Source organism: Buteo buteo, chromosome 29 (genome assembly GCF_964188355.1).
Source record: "Buteo buteo chromosome 29, bButBut1.hap1.1, whole genome shotgun sequence".
NCBI classification, from domain to species: Eukaryota; Metazoa; Chordata; class Aves; order Accipitriformes; family Accipitridae; genus Buteo; species Buteo buteo.
In genome coordinates, this window is record NC_134199.1 from 3,153,531 (window position 1) to 3,176,885 (window position 23,355).

The 23,355-nt window shown below is 69.3% G+C and overlaps 2 protein-coding genes across 2 annotated transcripts; one reads left to right on the forward strand and one right to left on the reverse strand.

Moving 5' to 3' along the window:
- Positions 1-722: 722 nt before the first annotated feature.
- On the reverse strand, positions 723-8,871 carry GLIS2 (GLIS family zinc finger 2). The gene is made up of 6 exons (XM_075059242.1): positions 8,444-8,871; positions 3,638-4,013; positions 3,181-3,357; positions 2,254-2,387; positions 1,837-1,955; positions 723-1,708 (listed from the first exon to the last, which is right to left on the reverse strand). Exons 2-6 carry the CDS (start codon positions 3,995-3,997, stop codon positions 930-932), a joined length of 1,569 nt encoding a protein of 522 aa, XP_074915343.1. The 5' UTR covers positions 3,998-4,013; positions 8,444-8,871; the 3' UTR covers positions 723-929.
- Positions 8,872-13,697: 4,826 nt separating this feature from the next.
- Positions 13,698-23,355, forward strand: TFAP4 (transcription factor AP-4). The gene is made up of 7 exons (XM_075059476.1): positions 13,698-13,904; positions 18,211-18,376; positions 18,906-19,004; positions 19,554-19,724; positions 20,079-20,216; positions 21,708-21,866; positions 21,986-23,355. The coding sequence occupies exons 1-7, from the start codon at positions 13,816-13,818 to the stop codon at positions 22,178-22,180; spliced, it is 1,017 nt and encodes a 338-aa protein (XP_074915577.1). The 5' UTR covers positions 13,698-13,815; the 3' UTR covers positions 22,181-23,355.

Consider the following 23,355-nt stretch of genomic DNA (forward strand, 5'->3'; position numbering starts at 1 on the left):
AGGGGCTCATCGGGGATCCTCGCTGCGGGGGGGCAGCCAGCACGTCCCGAGGAGCGGGTGCCCCGCCAGCCGGTGCCAACGCGCTGCCGGCAGCAGCCCTGCCGGCGCCTGGAGTCCTGCCCGCGCTGCCTGCTGCCTGCATGCGCTTGCGGTACATGGTTAGGTATGAACGTAGCTAAACAGGGTGGCTCTGCCCCGGCGCGGAGCCGGCACGGCGAGCGGCACACGAGGCCGTGTGCCTTGTCACGGGGAGGGCCGGGGAGGCGGTGGGGCACAAAGGCGGCCGCAGAGCGGGAGGGATGCGGGCGGGCACCGGGCCGACGTTTGCCCAGCCAGCTGGGCCCAGCACGGAGGTGCCGTGGCCGTGGCCCTGCCCGCGGCCGTGCCGGCCAGGCAGGGTTGGACGGCACGGCCGGGCACAGCTTAGGGCTGTGGGAGGAGGCGGTCCCCAAGCTGTCACCCCCCTTCTTCCTGCGGTGGGAGGCCGGGGGCTGCAGCCCCCCACACCGGCACTGGCGATGCCGAGGCCTCGGGCAGGGAGAAGATGCCGAGTTGGCGGCAGCAGATGAGCCCAAGTGGGACCCTGTCAGGGCAGGGGGCTGGTCGAGAAATAAATAGCGGCGTTTCCGGCTGCCCGGGCCAGGGGGGTGCAGGGGGACCCCCCCCCCCCGTACCCCTGCCTGCCCCCCGGCTGCCCCCCGGCACGGGGGTCGCAGCCAGCTCCGGCCACCGAGGGATTATTGCTTTTCTCAGAAGAGTCCGTTCTTCTTTCGTGACGGTTAAAAGCACGAGCGAGGCCCCGCCGGGGCTGGGGGGGGCTTGGGGGGGGGGGCTGCAAGGGGGAGAAGGGGGCGATGTCCCCCCTCAACCCCCAGGGAGAGGGATCTGCCCGCCGGGCCGGCGGCTGGCCCCGGGCATCGTCGGGCCCCTCAATTCACGGCGGCGGGTTTGAGCAGCAAGGAGCCGGGGGGGATGAGCACCCAGCCGGGCGGCAGCGCCTCGGGGCTGCCCCCCGAGCTGACGCCGGCCGAGAGATCGAGCACGGCCCCCGGCAGCAGCGCCAGGCTCTCGGGGGGGACCCGCGGCCGCCCCGGCTCCGTCCTTTCGCACCTCTCCTTTCGGCTTTCCGGCCCCTTGCCCGTCTTGGGCAGCCGCCCCTCGGCCCCGCTGCCCTTCTCCCCCTCGGCCTTGGCCCCGCCGGCCAGCAGCGACATGACGGGCAGCCCCAGCCCGGCCGCGAAGGGCGAGGGCAGCAGCGGGCTCTTGGCCAAGTTCAGGGGGCCGCCGTTGAGGGGCAAGACGGGGCCGGGCAGGGCGCCGGCAGCCCCGCAGCCCAAAGCGCTGAGGTCGAGCGGCGCCGGGGCCAAAGGGATGGGCAACGCCGGCAGCCCCGGGGGAGCGAAGAGGGCGGCGGGGTTGGGGATCACGAGCTGCGCCCCGTTAACGTAGGGCGCTTCCGCCGAACCCAGGGGCGTTTTGGGAGGCGGGTGGACCTTGAGCATCTCCGGGTGCTCGGGAGAGACAAAATGGCCGTGAGCTTTGATGTGCTTGCGGAGGGAGCTGGGGTCGGTGTAGCGCTTGTGGCAGCCCGGCATCTTGCAGGAGTAGGGCTTCTCCACGTAGTGGGTGCGGGTGTGCTTGAAGCGGTCGCTGGAGTTGGAGTAACGCTTGTTGCAGCCTTCGTAGGGGCAGATGTAGGGCTTCTCGCCTGCGGGATGGCGCAGGGCCAGGTCTGCCGGGGCGGCACGGCCAGCCCTGCCGGGTCCCCTGTGTCCCCCCCCCCCCCCACCACGAGCCTCCCCGCTCCCCGGGGCGAGCGCGGTGGCCGGCGCTGACCTGTGTGCGAGCGGTTGTGGATTTTCAGGTTCTCCAAGCGGGAGAAGCTCTTGTTGCAGGTGGGGCAGCGGTGCGGCTTCTCGTTGGTGTGCGTCCGGATGTGGATCAGCATCTTGTACCTGCCAGGGTCGGGGGGAACGTCGGTGTGAGGGGGTCAGCCTTGGCCCCCAGGGCACCTCCTTGTCCCTGTGCCCTGGCTTTGGGGGGGGGGGGGCAACGACAAGGACATCCAGTCCAGCACGGTCATCCGGCCCCCCCAGGACCTTGCACACCATGCCGAAGGGCTGGCTGGCTGGAAACCTCCCCCAGCGCAGCCCCCAGTGCTGGGCTCCTGTCTCCCCGCAGTGACTCAGAGCAGCCCCCCCCCAGGGACCCCAGAGCCCCCTCCCGATGCCTGGAGCCCCCTCCTTTGCCCACCTGGCGTTGAAGCCCCTGCCGTGGCGGGCGCAGCCCTCCCAGTGGCAGCAGTACCCCGCGTCCTTCTCGGGTTTGACGTGGAAGTCGTTGACGTGGTCCACCAGGTCTTGCAGGAGGTCAAAGAACTGGTTGCACTGTGGGCAGGAGGCTGGGGGTGAGGAGCCCCGGGGGGGTGGGCACCGGGGGGTGGGGGGAGCCAGGACACCCACCAGGGCCAGCCCCTGCCCCTCATTCCCCCCCCCCCCCACCAGCTACCACCCACACCCCGTGCACAGCAGCATCAACATCTGGGGAGATGGCAATGGCCCTTTGCGTGAGCCCCCCCCAGCCCCGTATCAACCCCCCAGCATCTCTGCACACCCCCCAGCTCCCCATCAACCCCCCTCCAACCCTAAACTGTCCCTGCTTGCCGCCCCCAGCCCCACATCCCCCCACAAGCCCCATAAAGCTCTGCCATGCCCTTCCAGCCCCATGCCCCCTCCCCAGCCCCAAAATGCCCGTGTGCCCCCATGTCCCCCCCGTACCCTCACAATGCCCTTGTGCAGTCTCCCAGCCCTTTATCACCACCCCCAGCCCCATAAAGCATCTGCACGACTCCCCGAGCCCCATATCAAACCCCCAGCCCCCCTACATGGCCCCCAGCTCCCCATCACCCCTACTCCAGCCCTCAGCTGTCCCCATTTGCCCCCCGCAGCCTCATATCTCCCCCCCCCCCCAAGCCCCATAGAACTCTGCCACCGCCTTCCAGCCCCATGCCCCCTCCCCAGCCCCAAAATGCCCCTGTGTGGCCCCACTCCCACCTCCCCCATCCTCACAATGCCCCTGCGTGGTCTCCCAGCCCCCCCATCCCCACTCCCGGCCCCACAAAGCTTCCACATGCGCCCCCCCCCCCCCCAATAACCCCCCCCCCCATCTCTCCCCACTGACCTTGGACCAGCGGCAGACGAGCTGCTTGGGCAGGGGCAGCTCGGGGGGGAGGCGTTTCTCCTTGCTGGGGGGCAGGAAGGCGGCGGGGGGCAGGTGCAGGCCCCCCCCCGCCCCCAGGGGCAGGAAGAACTGGAAGGAGCTGGGGAGGCCGTCGATGTAGCGCAGGGACTGGAAATCCTGGAGCAGAGCCCCGTGGGGGGCGGTGGGGAATAGGGCCAAGCTGGACGGAGACCCCCAGAACCCTCATAGCCCCCCAAAGACACCCCCTCCAGAGACATCCCCCCCCCCCCCAGGGAGCCACCCTGGGGAAGCTGCTGGGGTCGGGGCACACATGGGGGGGGGGCCGGGCAGGACATTGACCCCAGGGTGTGTGTACACGCGGTCAGGAGCACCGTCCCGGGCACAGTCCCCATTGCTGGGGACACCTCGTGGGATGGGGGGGGGGGGCCATACTTACGTGGGGGGTGAGGGGGCCGGGCAGGTCCCCGCTGCCCTGGCGCTCGGGGGAGAGCGAGGCGCTGCCGGCCGGAGACTCCCCACCGGAGCGGGGCGAGAGGCTGAGGTCCACCACCGGCACGGCGGCGAAGCGCCCGTCCCGCGGTTCCACCAGCCTGGAGTGTGCCAGGAGGCCGGGGGACGGCGAGGCCGGCACGGCACGGCGACCCCCCCGGCTTCCCCCTCGGCCGTCCCCGGCCGGCGGGGTATCCGGGCGCTGGGACCCGCGGGGTCGGGGGCCGAGGGGACCCCGCTTCTCCCGGGCGGCTCGCAGTTTGGAGATGCTCAGCTTGAGGTCCAGCGGCTCCTCCAGCGAATGCATGGTGCCGGGGCGGGCGCTGCGGGGGACACGCGGGGGTCACCGTGGGGATGGGGGGGGGCACCGATGCCACCCGAAGCATCGCCCCCAGCCCGGCCGTCTCCTCTCCAAGCCGGAGGCCGAGCGGGTGCCGGCGGCCGCGGTGCTGGCACGGGGACCGTGCCGTCCCTTCCGGCCACCCTGCCGCGGCCCCCTCCCGCAGCGGGCAAAGGGCAGGGCACGGCACCGGCGGCCCCCCCACCGGCCCCTCGGTGTCCCCAGCCCGTCCTCGCCATGTCGCCAACCCCCGGGGGCCGGCACAGCCTCTTGGCCGGTCACCAAAACCTTGCCCGAGGGATTGCCAAATCCCCCCCCCCCCCCGAGGGCACCCGCTTGCCCCGGAGCTGCGGCGTGCCCCTTCTGCCTCCCCCTGTCCATCCGTCCGTCCGTCCGTCCCCACGGGCCTGCCCCGGCGAGGCCTTTCCCAGCGGCAGAGGAGGGCGGTGGCGGCCACCAGCCCGGCGGTGACCCGGGTGGCCGAGCCCGCTGGCCCCAGCCCCGGAGGCGGCAAAACTTCCTCCCCCGCCGGGGCCCCTTCCCCGCCGGCCAACGCCGGGGCCGGGCAAGGGCTGCGGGCCGCACGGCACGGCGTGGCACGGCACGGCGCGGCAACATGGCACGGCACGGCGCGGCATGGCAGGGCTGCTGCCCGCCCGCCGGCACCCTCCGCTTCCCAGGACGTGGTGGGGGGACCCCGACCCCCCCCATGCCACTGTCTCCGGGGCGCCAGCTCCACAGTGCCAAGCCACCCCACGTCCCCACCTCTGTCGTCGTGTGCCCCCCCCCCAAAAAAAAAAAACAACCTGCCACCCCCACGGCTCGGCCACCGCACATCCGGCAGGCAGCTGAGAACGGGCAGCTCAGCGCAGGAGTGAGCGCCTGAGCCCGACCCCTGGCAGCGCCGATCCGGTCCCCTGACTGTGCCCCCCCCCCCCCCCACCGGCCACCCGCATCGCCCCAGGGCAGGGTGGGGGCGGCCGAGGGGCCCTATGGGGGGGTGGGGGGGGCACGGCGCACCCAGCACACGTGGCAGCGGGTGTCCCCCCCCACCCCCATCCCCACCCCCCCCCGCCCCGGGGGGCCCGGCCCCCGCCCTGCCCCGCCGGCGGGGCCCCCCTGCGCTGGCGGGGGTCCAGCCCGGCTCAGACGCTGAGGAATGCGGAGGAGCCGCGGGGGGCGTGGGGCCCGGCCGGCGGGGCGGGGGACCCCCCGCCTGCACCCCCCCCCCCCCCAACCACCACAGCAGCCGTGCCCCCGTCTTGGCCGTGGGGCCGGCCCCACGGGGGGGGGGTCCCTGTCCCAAGCTCCATGGCGGGAGGAGCTGCCCCATAGCAGGCTGCTCCCCTGCGGGGGGGGGGGGGGGGGGGGACACACATCCCCCTGAGCCCCCCCCGTGGCCGTGGGGCTTGCCCCACAGCGGGGTCCCTCCTCTCCAGTGGGGGGGCTCCCTGCCTGAGCCTCCATCTGCACCCATAGGTGTGGGGCCTGCCCCATAGCAGGGTCCCATCCCTTGTGGCAGAGCCCCCACGGCGGGGTCCCTTCCTCCAGTGGGGGGGGGGGGTCCTCACCCCGCGCCCCACAGCAGGGCCTGCCCCACGGGGGGGGGGGGTCCCCGCCCCGAGCCCCTCATGGGGCGCCAGCCACCCTCCGTGTGCCCCACAGCCTGGTGGCGCAGCTCAAGGACCGATGGACGGACGCGGCGGGGGCAGGACCCCCCAGCTGGGATGTCGGAGCGGGACCCCCAGCCGAGGAAGCGGGACGACAGCCCCCCCAGACCCCCCCCCAGAGTTGGGGGTCCCGCAGGGGGGCCGGGCAAGGCGTCAGGGCTGGTCCCACCGTGGCGGCCGTGTCCCCACATCCCTAGGGTATAGAAATTGGGGGGGGGGGTCCCAGGGCGGGCGGTGTCGGGTGGGGGGGGACGGGGAACCACGGCCTGCCCCGGGTGGGGCGGGTGGGAAAGGGGCCTCCAGCCGCTGACGCCACGGCTCCCAGCGCGGCCGCGGGCGGGCGGGCAGGCGGTTGCCAAACCACGCGGCCGCCCCGCCGCCGGCGCTCCTGGGAACCCGCTCGGAGCCGGGGTGCCACGGGGGGGGCCCCGCCGGGATGTGGGGACGAGGACGAGTCCCGCCGTGGCTTGGCCGGCCGCCCCAGCACCTGCGGCCCCTGCACGAGGCCCCTGCCTGCTTTTCCCCCCCCCAATCCCCCCCAAAAGGCCTCTCCTGCCCGCGCCAGGCGCTGCCAGCCCTGCCCCGGCCCAGCTTCCCCTCTGGCCGCCCGGCGAGCCCCCCCCCCCTCCCCGCCATCGCACCAGTTCAAACCAGTCCAGCGCGGCGCTGGGCCCAGGGGCTTCGCGGTCTGGGTGGGGGCCGCTGGGACAGAGCCCGGGTGCTGGCGGTGCCCCCCCCCCAGCTCCGCCGGCTGGGCTGGGGTCCCCTGGGCCCCCCCACGCTGGCCGGCCAGATGGCGTGGCTGGGGGACCCGGGGTGACCCCGGCGCAGCCGGCGGGGTGCCAGGTCTTTGGGCCACCCCGCTGCTGGCATCCCCCCCACCGGCCCCAGCTATGGCACAAAAACCCACCAGGAATAGCGTGGGCACGAGGGGCCGGGGTGGGGGGGGGTGCCGCGGGGCAGAGACTTCCCGGCGGCGCGGTGGGCTCGGGGATGGCGGCGGTGAGGGGTGCCAACGCCGGGCCCGCGCCGCCCCGAGAGGGGACGGTGACCCCAGGGGTTGGCGAGCCGGGAGCGGTGCCAGCGCTGCGGGCGGGCGGGCAGGGCTCAGTCGTCGTCCCCCCCCCCGCGTCGCGGCGGCACGGCGCTGCCGGCACTTGGCAGGGCTGGCACCGCCACGAAGGTCGGGCAGCCCCGGGAGCCCCCCGTGCCGGGGTGGCGCGGGTGGGTTGGCAGGATCCGGCCCCGCTTGCCCCGGTCTGCGCCGCCACCGCTGCCCGGGTCATTGTCCCCACGGCTGCTGGCAGGACACGGGCCACCGTGGGACCCGCCATCCCTTCTTGTCCCGCTGCGGACGGCGCTGGCACTGCCACTCCTCGCCGGAGCCCGCTAGTGACTGCCAGGGCTGGGGGGGGTGGGGGGGGCACATCCTGCTGGTGGCTCCAGCTTGTCACCATCCCCCCCCCCCAGTGCCCACGACGCCACACTGCCCGGGGTTATGGCAGCCCCCCAAGGTGTCCCCAGGAGTGGCCATGGCTCCGGTCCCCAAGCTGAGGCCGGTGCCATGGTCACCCCTTGCCAGGCACATGGTGGCCGCAGGGACCCCGGGGGGGGGGGGGGGGGGGGGGGCGAGGCTCCCCACTCCCCGGGGAGCAGCCCCACGGCGGTGCCACCAGCAGCACACACCCTGCCACCTCCGCCTGGGGACACGGCCGGAGCGCGTGGGGACAAGAGCGGGGCTGGTCCCCAGATGCCCAGCGGATCGGACCCTCGGGCTTGGCAGCAGCGGGGGCCCGGGTTGGGGGGGGGGGGGGACACACGGGGACCCCGGGTTAGGGGGAGGTGGTCGCAGCAGGGTGACACAAAGACACAGGGCAGGGGAGGTGGCCACTCGCAGAGGGGGTTTCTCCATGTGGGGCAGGGGACGAGCCCCTGCGGCAGGGCCCGGGGACGTTGGGGACAATTTGTGGCAGCCCTTGACCCCCGCTGCTGGCACCTCGAGGAGGGGGTCACCCCAGCTGGGCCCCCAAAACCCAGCTTGGCCACCCCACCCCAAGGGACTGGCAGCCCCCCGTGTTGGGGACCGGGGCGGGGGGGGGGGGGACACTGGACACCGACGGCTGACGGGCGGTGGCACCGCCGGCGTGGGGCCGTGATGGGGCTGCCCTGCGACCCCCCCCGGCCAAAGCCACCCCTTCGCCTTCCCCACACGGTGGGGACACCGGTGGGTCCCCGGGGGTGGCCGCAGCTGGGGCAGAGCCACCGAGCACGTCCCCGCCGCAGCCCCCGCCCCGCGGCCAAGGTCAGGACACCCGCCCCGGGTGCGGGGGGACAGCGGGTGACGGCCACCCCCCGGCACCCACTGGGCAGTGGGGGGGGGGGGGGGTGTGTGTGTGCCCCCCCCCACCTCCACAGGGACCCCCGCGCTCCCGCCGCCTCCCCCCTCACCTCCCCCGTGCCCCGGGGCCGGAGCGGGGCTACGTTCTCCCCCCCCCCCCCCCGCAACCGCTCCCCACGGCGGGGGGGGGACTGCAGGTGCCAAGCCAAGGGACCCCCCCCCGGGGCAGGCTCCCGGAGCTCCCCGCGGGGCGGAGAAGAGGCTTCCCGGGAGGATGGTTCCCCCCCCCCCCCCCCGCCCCGGGTAGCAGCATCCTCCTCCTTACACCCCCCCACCCCCCCCCCCCCGCCGCGGGCGCGGCGGCGGCGGCGCGACAAAGCGCCGGTCCCCGGTGCGCGATCGTACCTGCGGCGGGGGCTCAGCGCCGGCGGCGGGCGGGGAGCGGGGCGGGGAGCGGGGCTTGGCGGAGCGGGCCCCCCCGCTGCCGGGCCGCCGGGCCGCTCCGCCACATCTGCAGGGGCTGGGGGCGGCGGCGGTGGGGCTCTGCCCCCCCCCCCCCCGGTCCCCCGGGCGGCGGCGGCGGCGGAGGGCGGCGGCGGCGGGGCGGGGGCTCTGCCCGCCGTGATTTATGGCCGCCCCGCACCGACCGGCCCGGCCCCGGCTGCGGGCGGGAGCTGGGCGGGGGCCGGGGCCGGCCCCTCCCCGCCGCGGGGGGCACCGGGGGGCACGGGGGGGGGCACGGCGGGGGGGAGCCCCGCCCCGTGGGGGGGCCGGGGACACACACGCGGGGACACCCCCACCCCGCTCCCCCCCCCGCGCAAGGTCACCCCGGCGCTGCGGCAAAGCCGAGCCCCCCCCCGGCTGTGTCCGTGTGTCCCCCCACCCCCGGGGACGTGGCGGCGCGGGGGGGGGGGGGACGGACCCCCGGCGGCGGCGCAGGAAGCGGGGGGCGGCGCCCACCGGAGCGGCCCCCCCGCCCCGCCCCGGGGCCGCTCGGGGACGGCGGGAGTAGGGGGTTGGGGGGGGGGGGTCACACCGAAGAGGGGGATCCCCCCCCCCCCTCCCCGCAGGAGCGGCGCCGCCCGCCCGCCGCGTGACGTCACAGAGCGCGCCTGGCGTCACGCCTGGCGGGGGCCTCCGCATGACGTCACCCCCGGGGGGGTTGTCCCGGGGCGCCGGGGCCGCGGCTCCTTCCGGCGGCAGGATGTGGCGGGGCCGGCCCGGATGCTGCAGCCCTTACCGGGGGGGGGTGGGGGGGAACTCCCTCCCCGGGGCCCGCGGGTGGGAACACACTGGCCCACGCGTGGGGGCGGGGGCACGCCCCACCTGTGGGGATTTTGCAGGGGGGACATAAGCTGCTGTGTTCTCACCAGCCCCGCCACAAAAGGGGGGGGGGGACACGGGGAAGGTGGGGGGGGGGGGCAGCACTGGCCCACGCGGGTGGCCGAAGTCACACACCACCCGTGGGGGCGGGGGGGGGAGCTGCTGTGTCCCCAGCAGTGACCTCCTCCTCCCTGGGCCCGTGAGTAGCTGCCACCACGTTTGCATCCTTTATTCTCTTTTTTTGTAGGGTTTTTTCCCCCAAAATGGGAGGGGGGTGAAGCCCCATATCTCTGCCCCCCCGAAAAAAAACCCAAAATGGAAATGGGCTGAGCTGCATCTTGGGGGAGCGTGAGTGGGGGGTGGAGGGGCTTCCACGCCACCCACGGCGGTCGTGGCCCCCGTGGGGACGGGGACACGCAGTGGTGACACGGTGCCTCGGTGTCCCCAGCCTGGCTTTCCCTTTGGGCCACCAGCACCCCGTCACTGGGCGCCAACGTCACCCCACTCCCCCCATCCCAAAGTCCTCCCACATGGGGGGCGCGGGCCCCCCACCCCAGGGACACGCGGGTCCCCTGGCACACGCGGGCAGGGACAGCCAACCAGCGCCGTTTTGGGGACCCCTCCGGCTGCTTGGCAGCGGTACGGGGTGGCAGGGGGTGACGGGGGGCCACGGCAGAGGGTGGGGGTCCCTTTGCCCCCCCTCCCAGCTTGGGACCACGGCCGACTGCCGGCTGGGCGATGCCGTGGCCTGGCCGGATCCCTGCCGGAGCGCTGGCTGCCAGCACCCGCTCCCTGGGGGGGACACGGCGGGGGGACACGGGTGTCCCCCCACCGTGGGGGGACACCCCAGCCCCCGGCGTCAAGGCCTCCCGCCGAGGGCTGGGCAGGGGGCCCACCGGGACAGGGACAGGCAGGGACCAGGCAGAACCAGTCCTGCCAGCTCCTGAGTGGGGCTGGGCTGGGGGGGGGGGGGCAAGGGAGGGGGGGTGTGCACCCACACTGCTCTGTGGGGCCAGATCCTGCCCACCCGGGGTGCCAGGCCAGCTCTGGGACCCCCCCCCCCGTGCCCTCGGGTGGCCTCGGCTGGCCCTGGCCCCACGCAGGCAGTGCTGGGGGGGCTTTGGGCACAGAGGGGGGGATCAGCCAGCCCCCCCCCACAGGGCCTGGGGGTCCCCGAGGTCCCGCACGGCTCCTGCCAGCCCCCACAGCCCCTGCCAGCCCTGTGCCCCCCCCCGCCCGTCCCCAAAGCCCCCCGCCAGCCGTAGGACCCCTGTCACCCCCAAGCCCCTGAGCCCCGAGGCTGCCGTGAGCCCCACGGCCCCTGCCAGCCCCCAGCCCCCCCATCAGCCCCCAAAGCCCCCCCACCAGCCCCCACGGCCCCTGCCAGCCCCCCCAAAGAGCCTCTGGTGACCCCCCCACTCTGCCCCCCCGGCAGCCCCCTCCCCTGCCACCCGAGTACCCCTGTCCAGCAGGGCCAGGCCCTGTGGCACGCCGGGGGGGCAGAGTCGGGGGCACAGCACCCTGGGGTGGGGGGGGGGAGTGGGGGCTGCCAGGCCCTGCTGGGGATAGGGTGGGCTGGGATCAGATGGGGTAGAACAGGATGGGACAGGGATAGGACAGGCCAGGATGGGACGGGGTGGGACGAGATGGGATGGGGATAGGGCAGGACAGGATGGGGTAGGATAGGACAGGATTTTATGGGATATGCTGGGATGGGGATAGGGTGGGATAGGGTAGGATGGGATGGGGATAGGACAGGATTGGATGGGACAGAATGGATACGGGACAGGATGGATACAGGGCAGAATAGGATGGGACAGGATTGGATAAGGTTGGACAGGATGGGACGGGATGGGACAGGATCGGGTAAGGTTGGGCAGGATGGGACAGGATGGCACAGGGACAGGATAGGATGGGATAAGATGGGATGGCAACAAGACAGGTCAGGATAGGATGGGACAGGATCGGGTAAGGTTGGACAGGATGGAACAGGATGGGACAGGATTGGGTAAGGTTGGGCAGGATGGGACAGGATGGGACAGGATCGGGTAAGGTTGGGCAGGATGGGACAGGATGGGACAGGATGGGACAGGATCGGGTAAGGTTGGGCAGGATGGGACAGGATGGCACGGGGACAGGATAGGATGGGATAAGATGGGATGGCAACAAGACAGGTCAGGATAGGATGGGATAGGATGGTATGGGATGGCAGAGGATAGGATGGGATAGGATGGTATGGGGATAGGGCAGAATGAGATGGGACAGGATGCGGATAAGGCAGGATAGGATGGGAACAGGACAGGGTGGGATGGGACAGGGTCAGATGAGGTTGGACAGGATGGGATGGGATGGGGACAGAATAGGATGGGATAGGATGGGATCAGAACAAGACAGGCCAGGATAGGATGTGATGGGGACAAGACAGGTCAGGATGGGATGGGATGGGATAGGGATAGGGCAGGATGGGATGGGATGAGGTACAATGGGATGAGGATAGGATGTGATAGGTATGGGATGGGAACATGACAAGTTAGGGTGGGATAGGATAGGGACAGGGCTGGAGGCGGTAGGGACAGGGCCAGATGGTATAGGATGGGGTGGGATAGGGCTAGGACAGGATGGGTTGGGATGAGGTAGGATAGGATGAGGATAAGATGTGATAGGTGTGGGATGGGGACAAGACAGGTTAAGATAGGATAGGGTAGGGACAGGGCTGGATGGGATGGGGCCAGAACAGGATGGGAGAGGATGGGATGGGGACAAGACAGGTCAGGATAGGGTGGGATAGAGCTGGGATAGGATGGGATGGGATGAGGTAGGATAGGATGGGATGGGGAGGGGTTGGAATGGAATGGGGACAGGGCTGGAAGGGATAGGATGAGGATAGGGTGGGATGGGGATCGGTTGGGGACAAGACAGGTCAGGATAGGATGAGATAGGGTGGGATAGGGCTGGGACGGGATGGGATGAGGTAGGATAGGGTGAGGATGGGGATTGGATGGGGAAAAGACAGGTCAGGATAGGATGGGATGGGTTGGGATAGGATGGGATGGGGACAGGGCCGGCTGGGCTGGGGACAGGTCAGGACGGGATAGGATGGGACGGGGACAAGACAGGTCAGGATAGGATGGGATGGGGATCGGACGGGGACAAGACAGGTCAGGATAGGATGGGATGGGGATGGGATGGGGACAAGACAGGTCAGGATAGGATGGGATAGGGTGGGATAGGGCTGGGACGGGATGGGATGAGGTAGGATAGGGTGAGGATGGGGATGGGATGGGAAAAAGACAGGTCAGGATAGGATGGGATGGGGTGGGACAGGGCTGGGACGGGATGGGATGAGGTAGGATAGGGTGAGGATGGGGATGGGATGGGGACAAGACAGGTCAGGATAGGATGGGATGGGGATGGGATGGGGACAAGACAGGTCAGGATAGGATGGGATGGGGTGGGATAGGGCTGGGATGGGATGGGATGAGGTAGGATAGGGTGAGGATGGGGATGGGATGGGGAAAAGACAGGTCAGGGTGGGATGGGATGGGGTGGGATAGGGCTGGGATGGGATGGGATGAGGTAGGATAGGGTGAGGATGGGGATCGGATGGGGAAAAGACAGGTCAGGATAGGATGGGATGGGGTGGGATAGGGCTGGGACAGGATGGGAAGAGGTAGGACAGGGTGAGGATGGGGATGGGATGGGAAAAAGACAGGTCAGGGTGGGATGGGATGGGGTGGGATAGGATGGAATGGGGACAGGGCCGGCTGGGCTGGGGACAGGTCAGGACGGGATAGGATGGGACGGGGACAAGACAGGTCAGGATAGGATGGGATGGGGATGGGATGGGGACAAGACAGGTCAGGATAGGATGGGATGGGGTGGGATAGGGCTGGGACGGGATGGGAAGAGGTAGGATAGGGTGAGGATGGGGATGGGATGGGGACAAGACAGGTCAGGGTGGGATGGGATGGGGTGGGATAGGATGGAATGGGGACAGGGCCGGCTGGGACGGGGACAGGTCAGGACGGGATAGGATGGGACGGGGACAAGACAGGTCAGGATGGGGTGGGATGGGGCCAGGACGGGACGGGATGGGCTCGGGCCAGGATGGGACGGGACGGGATGGGGACAAGACGGGTGCGGGTAGGACGGGACGGGATCGGGGCGGGGGGCGCACAGAGCAGCCCCCCCCTCCCCCCGCGCGGGGGGTGGTGCCGGGGATCGCTCCCTCTCCCTTCCCCCTCCCCGCGCCGTCCTTTGTTTACATGGGCCGGTGGCTGGCGGAGGCGGCGCCGCCGGGGGCGGGCGGGGGGAGGCGGCGGGCGGGCGGGCGGGAGCCGCCGCGCTCGCACCAGCTGTTTCCCGCCTTGAGCCGCAGGCAGAGGCCGCCGGAGCCGGAGCCGGAGCCGGAGCCGGAGCCGGGCCCGGCCGCTCCCCCCCCGCGCCTCCCCGGCATGGAGTACTTCATGGTGCCGGCCCAGAAGGTGCCCTCCCTGCAGCACTTCAGGAAATCCGAGAAGGAGGTCATCGGCGGGCTCTGCAGGTGGGGGCGCGGGGGGAACCCCGGCTTTGGGGGGAAAAAGCAAAGAAAAAATAAATTGCGTTTGTAGGGTGGGGTTTTTTTTTTGGGGGGTGGGGGGGGGGACGGACACGGCTGATGGTGGGGGGGGGGAGAAGCGCAGCGCGGCCGCCGCAGCCCCACCGCCCGCACGTGGTCCCGGCCGCGCACATGGGGCCGGGCGGCCACGCGTGGCCGGGAGGGGGGAGGCGCCGCCCGCCCGCTTCCCCCCCCCCCTCATCCCCCCCCCCTTCCCCCGTGGGGGGGTGTGGGTGGGTTTTTGGAAGGAGGGGGGGGGTGTTTAAAGGAGTGGGGGGGGGGGGGTCCGGCGGAGTGTGCGTGGGGGGGGTGTGTGTGTTTACTGCCGGGCCTGGCCGTGACTCTGCAGCCCTCCCGGAGGAGGCGGGTCGTGGCCGGGGCTGCCGGGACATGTAGTGCGGGGAGGCGGCGGCACAAAGCCCGGGGACGCGGGGGGAGCCCCGGCGGATCGGGGGAGCCCACCCCCCCCCCCCCCACTACCACCACCACCACCGGCCGGGGATGGGGCTGGAGCCACGGGGGGCCGCTGCGAACCGGCGGGGCCTGGCGGGGGGGGGGGGGGGGGGAAGGCGGCGGGCGGGCGGGCCCCCGCCACGCGTGGGGGGGGGCGGCCCAGGCCCCTCGGGGCCACGCGGGGCGGCCCTCGGTGCTGCCGGACCCGCGGGGCGGCACAGGATCCCCCCCCCGCCCCCGCTCCGGGCCCTGCCCCGCCGTGGGGCCGACCTGAGCGGCCGGGCCCTGCCGCCTGCGGGGGGGGTGGCCCGCGCCCCGAGGGGCCCTTGTGGGGCAGCCCGGGCCCGTGGAGTTCCTGTGGGGGCAGCTCGGACCCCGAAGGGCCCGGCCCCGCGGTGGGGCAGCCCTCGGTAGCCAGGCCCCACTACACGTGTGGGGCGGCCCGGGCCTCTCAGGGCCCCGTGGGGCAGCCCCGGCCCCTCCAGGCCTAGCCCCGCTGTGGGGCAGCCCTGCCCCAGCCCACACGCAACCCCCCCCCCACGGGGGCAGCCCTGCCCCCCCCCCCCGCCATAAGCTCACCTGGGGTGGGGGGCTGCGCCCGGTGATGCTCGGGGGGTGCCCACACCTGAGGCCCACGGCGGGTGCAGCTGCGGGGCAGGGACCCAGGGCGGTGGGGCGGCTTCACCGGGGTCCCCCACGCTAGTCACCGCGGGTGGCTGTGGCCCGGCGTGGGCCCGTGGCCTGGGTGGGAGGGCAACCGCCTGGGGCAGGGAAATGCGGCCATCTTGCCCAGGGCTGGGGGGCTGCGCGGCCTCACGCCCGCCCCCCGGCGTGGGGCAGAGCTCTGGGGGGAGCCTGGCTGCCTTTCCACCGCCCCGAGCTCCGGGACGCCCTGCCTGGAGCTCTAGGAGCTGAGGGACACCCTGCCTGCGCCCCCCAGGAGCTGGGGGATGCCCTGCCCTCTGGCTCGAGGATACTCTGCCTTTGAGCTCGGGGACACCCTGCCCGCGAGCTTGGGGTGCTCGGGGACACCTTGCCTGCGAGCTCAGGTATACCCTGCCTGCGAGCTCGGAGACAGCCTGCCTGCAAGCTGAGTGAGCCTGGGGACGCCCTGCCTGCAAGCAAGCTTGGGGATACCCTGCGTGTAAGCATGGGGCTGCTCTGCTTGCGAGCTCGGGGACACCCTGCTTGTGACCCCAAGGAGCTTGAGGCACCCTGCCTGCAAACTTGGGGACACCCTGCCTGCGCGGCCGTGCCTCCCCTGCCCACCAGCGCAAACCGCAGCAGGAGTTGCGGGCAGCGGTGGGCACGAGCGGGCAGAGTCGGGTGTCTGCTATGGGCCTGCCGAGCCCCCAGCCTCCTCGCCAGGCAGGAGCGTGGCAGCGGCGGCAGTGGCTGGCTCTGACATCCCCACCGGGCTGTGCTGGGGGCTGCCACGCCACCGGGGCAGGAAGGAGCAAATTCTACTTGCTTGACCCAAACCCCACGGCACTGGCACCGGGCTGGGGACACTCCAGGGGCTTCTGTCCTGTGCCAGGGCTCCGGTGGGTGCCACCCGCTCCCCCTGCCTCTGTCCTGCCCCATCCCTGGTGGTACTGGGTGCCAGGCCCACTTCTGAATGCATGGGGTTTTTCCCCCTTTCTGTATTTTGCTGTCACTTCTTAGGTCTCTTCCCAGGAAGAGCAGCCGGCGCAGGTTGCGGGAGGTCTGCCGGCAAGGAAGCAGGCTCTTCCTCCTTCCCCGGTATTTAAGAAACTGCTTCCGTGCTGCCCAGTCCTGGGCCTTTCCGTCCCATTCCCTTTACGCGGCCACGGCTGGCGGTCCGACATCCCAGAGTGGCTCTCTGGCCAGCTCCCTGGCCCCACCAGGCATCACTGCAAGGAGACAAGGGACAGACCCTGTCCGTATGAAGGGGCGACATCCCTGAGACCTGCTGGGGTTTGGCATATTGTGGGGATGAGTTTGGGGCTGGTTTTTGTCAGGAGAGGGGAGGCAGGTGCCGGCCACTGCCAGGTTGGAGCCCTGTGCCACAATCCCACCATAGGCAGCTCTTGGTCTACATGCAGACGGCTGCTCCCGGCAAGTGGGCCAGACCCCCAGGCACCCATCCGAGCCCCACACCACCCAGGACACCTATTGGGAGCTCCATGGGAGGGATCCAGCGCAGCGGGTGCTCGGCACCCAGCGCCAGCCTGCACTGACACGCTGCCTCGGTGGCTGAGGACAAAAGTCTTCCTGGCCCTGTGGGCTGAGCTGGGATCCTTCCCCACCCCCCGGGATGCGCTGGGATCCTTCCACATCCCCTTGGAATGAGCTGAGATCCTTCCCTGTCCCCCTGGGCTGAGCTGTGGTCCTTCTCCATCCCTCTGGGCTGAGCTGTGGTCCTTCTCCATCCCCCTGGGCTGAGCTGGGATCTTTTCCCATCCCTCCCGGATGAGCTGGGATCTTTCCCCGTCCCTGTGTATCTTGGAGGAGTCGCGGTGCCTTCCCTGGCCGTAACAGGCGATGGGTGGTCTGGGAGGGCTCAAGGTGCTGCCTGGGCACATGGCAGTGCTGTGAGCGGGGCTTGGCTTTGCTGCTTAGAACCCTGGGCTCCCAAACCTCCGTGGTTCCTCTGTGGCCTCGCAGGGAGGGCAGGACGCCGGGCTTTGCTTTCCAGCCCAGTGTTGGCAAGGCGCTGGGTGGGATGGGCCCGTCTCCCCGTGCTGGAGCCGCCGGGCACCTGGGCTGGAGGCCGAAGCCCGTCTTATCTCGCCTCGCGCCGGCAGCCTGGCCCTTGTGTTTAGTCTTCGGTGCCTTGCAGCATCTCTGGCGCCGGCGGCCTGGCTTGCGTCTGGTGGGTGCTGGGTGCTTGCGTGCACCCTGGAGAGAGCTGCTGCTGGCAGCAGCAGGGAGGTGAAACGGCCGGTGGCATGGCGGGGGCTGCCGGTCACGTTGCTTTGGCGTAACGGCCAGCTATCGCCCCGACACTTGGCTTATTAATTGCTGGTGCTGGCCACTGCCCAGCGGGCTCACCATCGCCACGATCCAAAACCCTTGCCAAAATTTGGTCGCCCTGCTCCCTGGGCTGTCTTGGGGAAGAAGCGGGGTGTGGGTGAAGAAGCTGGACCCCCACAGCGGTGGGCTTTGCTCGGGGGGCTGGTGCCGGGGACCCACGCGTGTTGGCCTTGGCCGGCCGAAGCCCTTCTTGCCGCCATCCCTGCTTGCTGCCAGCGGCATTGCCGGCTCTGGGAGGTATTTCCCGGCCCATCTGCAGGGCGAGGGCGCGGGGGGCGAGGAGGCGGCGGCAGGAAGCAGGCAGGAGCTGCGGCTTGGGGTGGGACGGGGGCTTCTCTGCTGGGAGCTGTCATCTGGAAGCCATCAGTGGGGCGGGAAGGAGGGAGCCGCCTTCCCGGGGCCACACACGCCGGCCGGCCCCGCAGGGACCCAGCCGGCCGGCTCGCAGCCTGCCTTGCCCGTCCAGGGGTCCCTGCTGTGCCCTGCCTTCCCCTCGGCTCCACCCGCCCAGGCTTGCCACCAGTGCTGGTGCTGGGCAGCCCGTGTCCGAGCCCGGCAGAGCCACGGGGCTGCAGCGGGGCTGCCGTTCGGTCGATGCATTCCCCAGAGCTTTGGATATGAGGCTGGAGAAACCCACCCAGCCGCTTTTGTGCTCTCCAGCACTGCAGCCATCATCCGCTCTGTGTTTCCCATCCCTTTGGTGGCTCAGCATCGTCATTGCAAAGCGAGGGGGGACCCGGTGGAGGCAAGCTGGCGGCAGGGGTGCAGCCCCCTCCTCCCTAACCCCCTGCCTCTCTCACAGCTTGGCTAACATCCCGTTGACTCCGGAGACCCAGCGGGACCAGGAGCGACGGATACGCAGGGAAATCGCCAACAGCAACGAGAGACGGCGGATGCAGAGCATCAATGCTGGCTTCCAGTCTCTGAAAACCCTCATCCCACACACGGACGGGGAGAAGCTCAGCAAGGTGAGCAGGACGTCACCGGGGCTGCGGCAATGCGGGATGCAGATGCCGGTCCTGCACGCGGAGGTTTTTGGCGTTGCTTGTTGGCAGGACGGGGCTGTAAGAGTAATTGGGGATATTTGCATATATTATTTCAGCGATGGAGGTCTCTCCTGGGGAGGTTTCCGTGGTGGGGGTAGGTGTGCATCGCAAACCTGATGTCCTGGAGCGGGCTGGGTGCGTGTGACAGCACCCAATAGCCCCAGGAGCAGGGTGGCATGTGCCTGGGCGACAAGGTGGTCCCACTGCGCGTGGGCGAGAAGGTGGCACTTAGCAGCTGGTTGGATTCCTGAGATGGGTGAACTGGAGGTTCACTGTGGTGGAAATCCCAGGGAAGCCCCAGGGGTGAAGCAGACCCTGGATGGAGATGCAGGAGCCGGGCAAGGAGCAGTGCTGCTGCCTCCTGAGCAGGGAGAGAGCTCAGCAGGAGGGGGGCTTGGGGGGACGCCGGAGTTTTTCCTGCCTCAGCCTGCCCCTCCCGGCTCTCCTGCAGGCAGCCATCCTCCAGCAGACTGCCGAGTACATCTTCTCCCTGGAGCAGGAGAAGACTCGGCTACTGCAGCAGAACACCCAGCTCAAGCGGTTCATCCAGGTAACGCCTGCCTGTGCGCCCCAGGGATGGGACAGGAGGGGATGGGACTGTCCCAGCTGGCCGGGGAGGGAACATAGTTGCTGTTCTTTGGGGTCGGAGCAAGACCCTCTGCCCTGATAAGCTGGGAAACGGAGATGTTTTGCACCCTCCTGGCAGGGCAGGGGAGCCCTATTCAACCTGGCATCCCTTACCTGGCAGGAGGAGAAGGGCTGGGGTCCCATTTTCCATTTGGGGTATCGGGGTATGGCCTGGTGGCAGCTCCGGCTATGGGGTGGCCTGTTTGAACTGTCCTGGGTGTCACAGTGTGAGAAGTGGGTTTGCACAAGGCAGGGGGGGTGAGGACCAGGAGGGTGGGCACACACAGGGTGCAAGAGCCCGTCCGTCCCCAGGTGTCAACCCCATGTGCTGCCCAGGTCCCCCGGGAGACCTTTGCCCGCAGGAAGCTGTGTTGGGGGCCGGCCGAGGGGGTGGCATTACCCAGACATGGTCCGGATGGTGGGGGAGCATCAGGGCTGGTCCCCGTCCCCTGACACCGCATCCCTGCGGCAGGAGTTCAGCGGCTCCTCCCCAAAACGGCGACGGGCGGAGGACAAAGATGAGGGGATCGGCTCGCCGGACATCTGGGAGGATGAGAAGGCTGAGGATCTGCGGCGGGAGATGATCGAGCTCCGGCAGCAGCTGGACAAGGAGCGCTCGGTCCGCATGATGCTGGAGGAGCAGGTGAAGCGATGCGGGGCCGGATCCGGCTGCAGCTGCGGCGCTGCCGCCTGTGCGGCACCGCGCTGGCTGTGCGCGGGGTGGGCTCGCCCTCTAGCGGGCTCTGCCACGGCCGTGCCGGAGCCCCCACCAGCGACGCCGGCACTGCCGTGGTGTAAGGGGGTGTAACGGGTCATCTGCTCTGGCCACCTTTGCTCGGCGCTTGGCCGTGGGCTCCCTGGCTCTGCTGTGGCCACCCCACGGAGGGGTACGGCCCACAGCTGGGGATTGGGGGGGGGGGGTGCCATGCCGGGAGTGGGTGCCATGCCGGGAGCAGGCTGGGCTCCCCACCGATATTGGAGTTCTCTCTGCTGGCAGGTTCGCTCCCTGGAGGCCCACATGTACCCTGAGAAGCTGAAGGTGATCGCTCAGCAAGTGCAGCTCCAGCAGCAGCAGGAACAGGTGAGGTTGCTGCACCAGGAGAAGCTAGAGCGCGAGCAGCAGATACGAACCCAGGTGAGTGTGTGGATGCTGTCCCAGCCCACCCTGGCCATAGCCCACCCATGGGGACATCCCAGTAGCCTCCCACCCTGCGAGCGGTGCAGCCAGGCATGTGGGCAGTGAAATACAGGGAATCGAGGCGGTTCGGCGATGGACTTGGCACCTCCCCTGGGCTAGCTGAGTCGGACAGCAATGTCCCAGCAAAGCTCTCGCACTTGGGGAACTGCGAAAAGGTTGGCGCATGGCCCCCTACAGCACTTAGGGGGGCTGCACTCGCAGGCTTGGACCATGCCACGGCAGCTTCTGAGCGGCTCCATTCCCTGGTGTGGAGGGCTTTGTATGGGGAAAGCTGCTTTCTGGCGGGCAGAGATTCAGCTTGGTGCTAGTGAGCCCATGGCTTTCCAAGGCTGTGCTGGGAGGTGCTGGATGCGGCCGCCCTCGACTTGCCCCTCCACGGCGCTGTGTCCCTCCCCGCTAGGTTCTCCCTGCTGGTCACAGGTGGAGAGCAGCTCCCACTCCAGTGAGCTGCGGTCCTGTTCAGGCTCCCACCGGGCACATTTCCTCACCCTCGGGCGATGAACGGGTATCCAACCCATCCGTGGGTGATGCCAGCAGTCCTGATAGCACTGCTGCCAGCAATTGATGCAGGTCATGCTCTATGTGCTGGAGCGGGTGGTTTGCAGCAGCCTGGAGGCCATCTCTGGGGGTTTACCTCTCACTGGGTGACTCCCACTGAGTTTTGGGGACCCCCAAACTGCTCCCTGCCACCCGCCAGGCTGGGAAAGGGGAATGGGCGAGCTGGCAGGTGGTGCTGCCAGGCAGACGTGGCAGGATTGCGGGGACAGGATCCTTCAGCCTTTTCCCCCGGTACAGTTGGATTTGCCAACGGTTGGGGGAGCCTTACTCCAGCCTGGTGCAGTGAGGAGGCGAGCACGGTGTCGGCACCCTGTCCTTGCTCACTGCTGCCCTCGAGCTCAGCCCTGGGGCTTGCTGGCCTGGGGACCTTCAAAGGGAGGGAGAAAAACCAGCTTCCTCCCTCCTTTGGTTTCTGCGGAGCTGCGTCCCTGCAGGATCCCTCCTGGCCGTCTCCCGGGGAAGTTCAGCCTATTTTTAGGTGAACTCTCCTTAGCCTCCTGCTAGGGCGGATCTTCCCATCCGCTGATTTAATGAGGATCTCCGAGGGGTGCGGCGGGTTCCCAGCTGTGCAGGTCAGGGCGATGGGAGGGCTGGCACTTGCCTCTCCTGGCTTAAAAGCCCAAATCTTTTCCCCTTCGGGGTACGGGGAATCCTTCACATTCCGCTTTGCCAAAGCTAAAATGATGGCAGCTCTCAGCTGGCACCCTCTCACGTCCATCTGGGACAGGTGAACTGGAGCAGCTGAGCTGCTGCTTCAGCTTTTATGGGCTCTCAAAGGAGTTTGTGCTCCGCAAACAAGCACGATGCTCTTCCTGTCACTGCTGTGCCCAGGTCCCTGCTGACTGCGGGGGTTTTTGCTTCTCTCCCCAGCTCCTGCCATCACATGCTCCCCCAGCGCCCACCCACCACCCCACCGTGATCGTTCCAGCGCCGCCTCCCTCCCATCACGTCACTGTGGTCACCATGGGCCCGTCCTCGGTCATCAACACAGTCTCCACGTCCCGGCAAAACCTGGACACCATCGTTCAGGTAAGGGGGGCACTGGGGAGGACCACAGTGCGGGGGGGGCTTTGAGGGCTTCTGAACCCCCTTGGGCGCATCAGAGCGGGGGAAACGATGTCCTGACGGCAGTCGGTTGCCCTCGGCAGGCGATCCAACACATTGAGGGGACGCAGGAGAAGCAGCTGCAGGAAGAGGAGCAGAGACGTGCTGTCATCGTGACGCCGGCACGCGCTTGCCCCGAGCCTTCCGCCTCCGACACCGCCTCCGACACCGAGGGCAACGACAGTGACTCCATGGACCAGAGCAAAGAAGAGCCCTCGGGAGACGGGGAGCTGCCCTGACACCCCCTGGCTGGCAGCTGGGGAGGGGAGCCGGGGTGGGGTGGGGGGGAAACGTCAGAGAATATGCTGAAATTTTTAAAAAATACAACGCGATTTGGGTCTCTTTTATGACCTTTTTCCAATACTGTAAAGCAGAGCGCTAGAAGCAGGCAAAGGTCACCCTTCAGCTCCCGGGGGGGGGCAGCTCGGGGGGGGGTGGGCGCTCAAGGGCAGCCACACAGGGATGCGGGGGGCTCGGGGTGCAGCGGGACAGTGGCGGGGGAGTGTTAGGGATGGGGGGGTCGCTGCCCCTCACCCTGTTTTATCAGCCCCCCCGCCACTGACCCATGGGGTATCCTGCCAACCTGGCAGCAGCCCCGGTGTTCCCAATGGCATTCCCTTGGGTCGGGGCCTTTGGTTGGGATCTTAATTTGTTTTTTCTTCCTCTTTTGTGTTTTTTTTTTTAATTAAATGTTCATTTTTAAGCAGGGGGGAGATGCCAAGTGACACGGCAGCAAAGGCGGGACAGGGACCCCCAGCTTTGGGGTACAACCAGCCCCACCACGGCTTCTGCACCCCACGTGGGGCAGAGAAAACCCCTTTGGAGAGTAAAAAAATCCCGGGATTATGCCACCGGAGCACAGGCAGGAGGGCTGGCATGTGCCATCCCCCCGGCATTTCCAACGCCCACCTCCTTGGCACGGGGATGGCGGTTTGGGGGCTGATTTTACACCCCTGTCCCCGTCCCCGTCCCCATCCCCGTCCCCATCCCTGTCCCCTCATCCTGCTCCCATCCCTCCTTTAAGCACTTAATCCGGTTCGCGGGGTCCGTCAGCTCCGAAGAGCTTTTCTATTTCGTGATTGTGTCGCTTGGGTCTGTCGTGGCGGGCGGGGGGGGTCCCCATTTTGTGTGTGTCCCCCCCCCCTCGCCCCTGCCGCCCCCCGCCCGGCTGTAGGGTTTTAGGCCAGTTGTGTGTAGAGCCTCGGTGGTATTTGGTAGGTTCCCCCCCAGCCGCAGCTGTTTCTCGGTTCCTTTCCCTTTTTTTTTTTTTGTATTTTTTTTACGATTTTCAGGTCTTTGTGTTGATTGAGAAGCTATTCTATTTTGTTAAGAAAGTGGAAAAAAAAAAAAGAGGCTCGTGCCTTTGTAAAGAAACAAAATAAAGTTTGTACTTGGTTTTTTAGAAGCTCGGTCC

What these genes read in the sequence shown, in the direction of transcription:
- GLIS2 (XM_075059242.1), bottom strand. Translation starts at nt 3,997, where the DNA reads ATGCATTCGCTGGAGGAGCCGCTGGACCTCAAGCTGAGCATCTCCAAA. An exon ending in CCGGCCCCCTCACCCCCCAC is followed by an intron (nt 3,358 to 3,637) that starts GTAAGTATGGCC and finishes GCTCTGCTCCAG; the next exon opens with GATTTCCAGTCCCTGCGCTA. An exon ending in GGCAGGGGCTTCAACGCCAG is followed by an intron (nt 1,956 to 2,253) that starts GTGGGCAAAGGA and finishes CGACCCTGGCAG; the next exon opens with GTACAAGATGCTGATCCACA.
- TFAP4 (XM_075059476.1), top strand. Translation starts at nt 13,816, where the DNA reads ATGGAGTACTTCATGGTGCCGGCCCAGAAGGTGCCCTCCCTGCAGCAC. An exon ending in GCATGATGCTGGAGGAGCAG is followed by an intron (nt 19,725 to 20,078) that starts GTGAAGCGATGC and finishes CTCTGCTGGCAG; the next exon opens with GTTCGCTCCCTGGAGGCCCA. An exon ending in AGCAGCAGATACGAACCCAG is followed by an intron (nt 20,217 to 21,707) that starts GTGAGTGTGTGG and finishes TTCTCTCCCCAG; the next exon opens with CTCCTGCCATCACATGCTCC.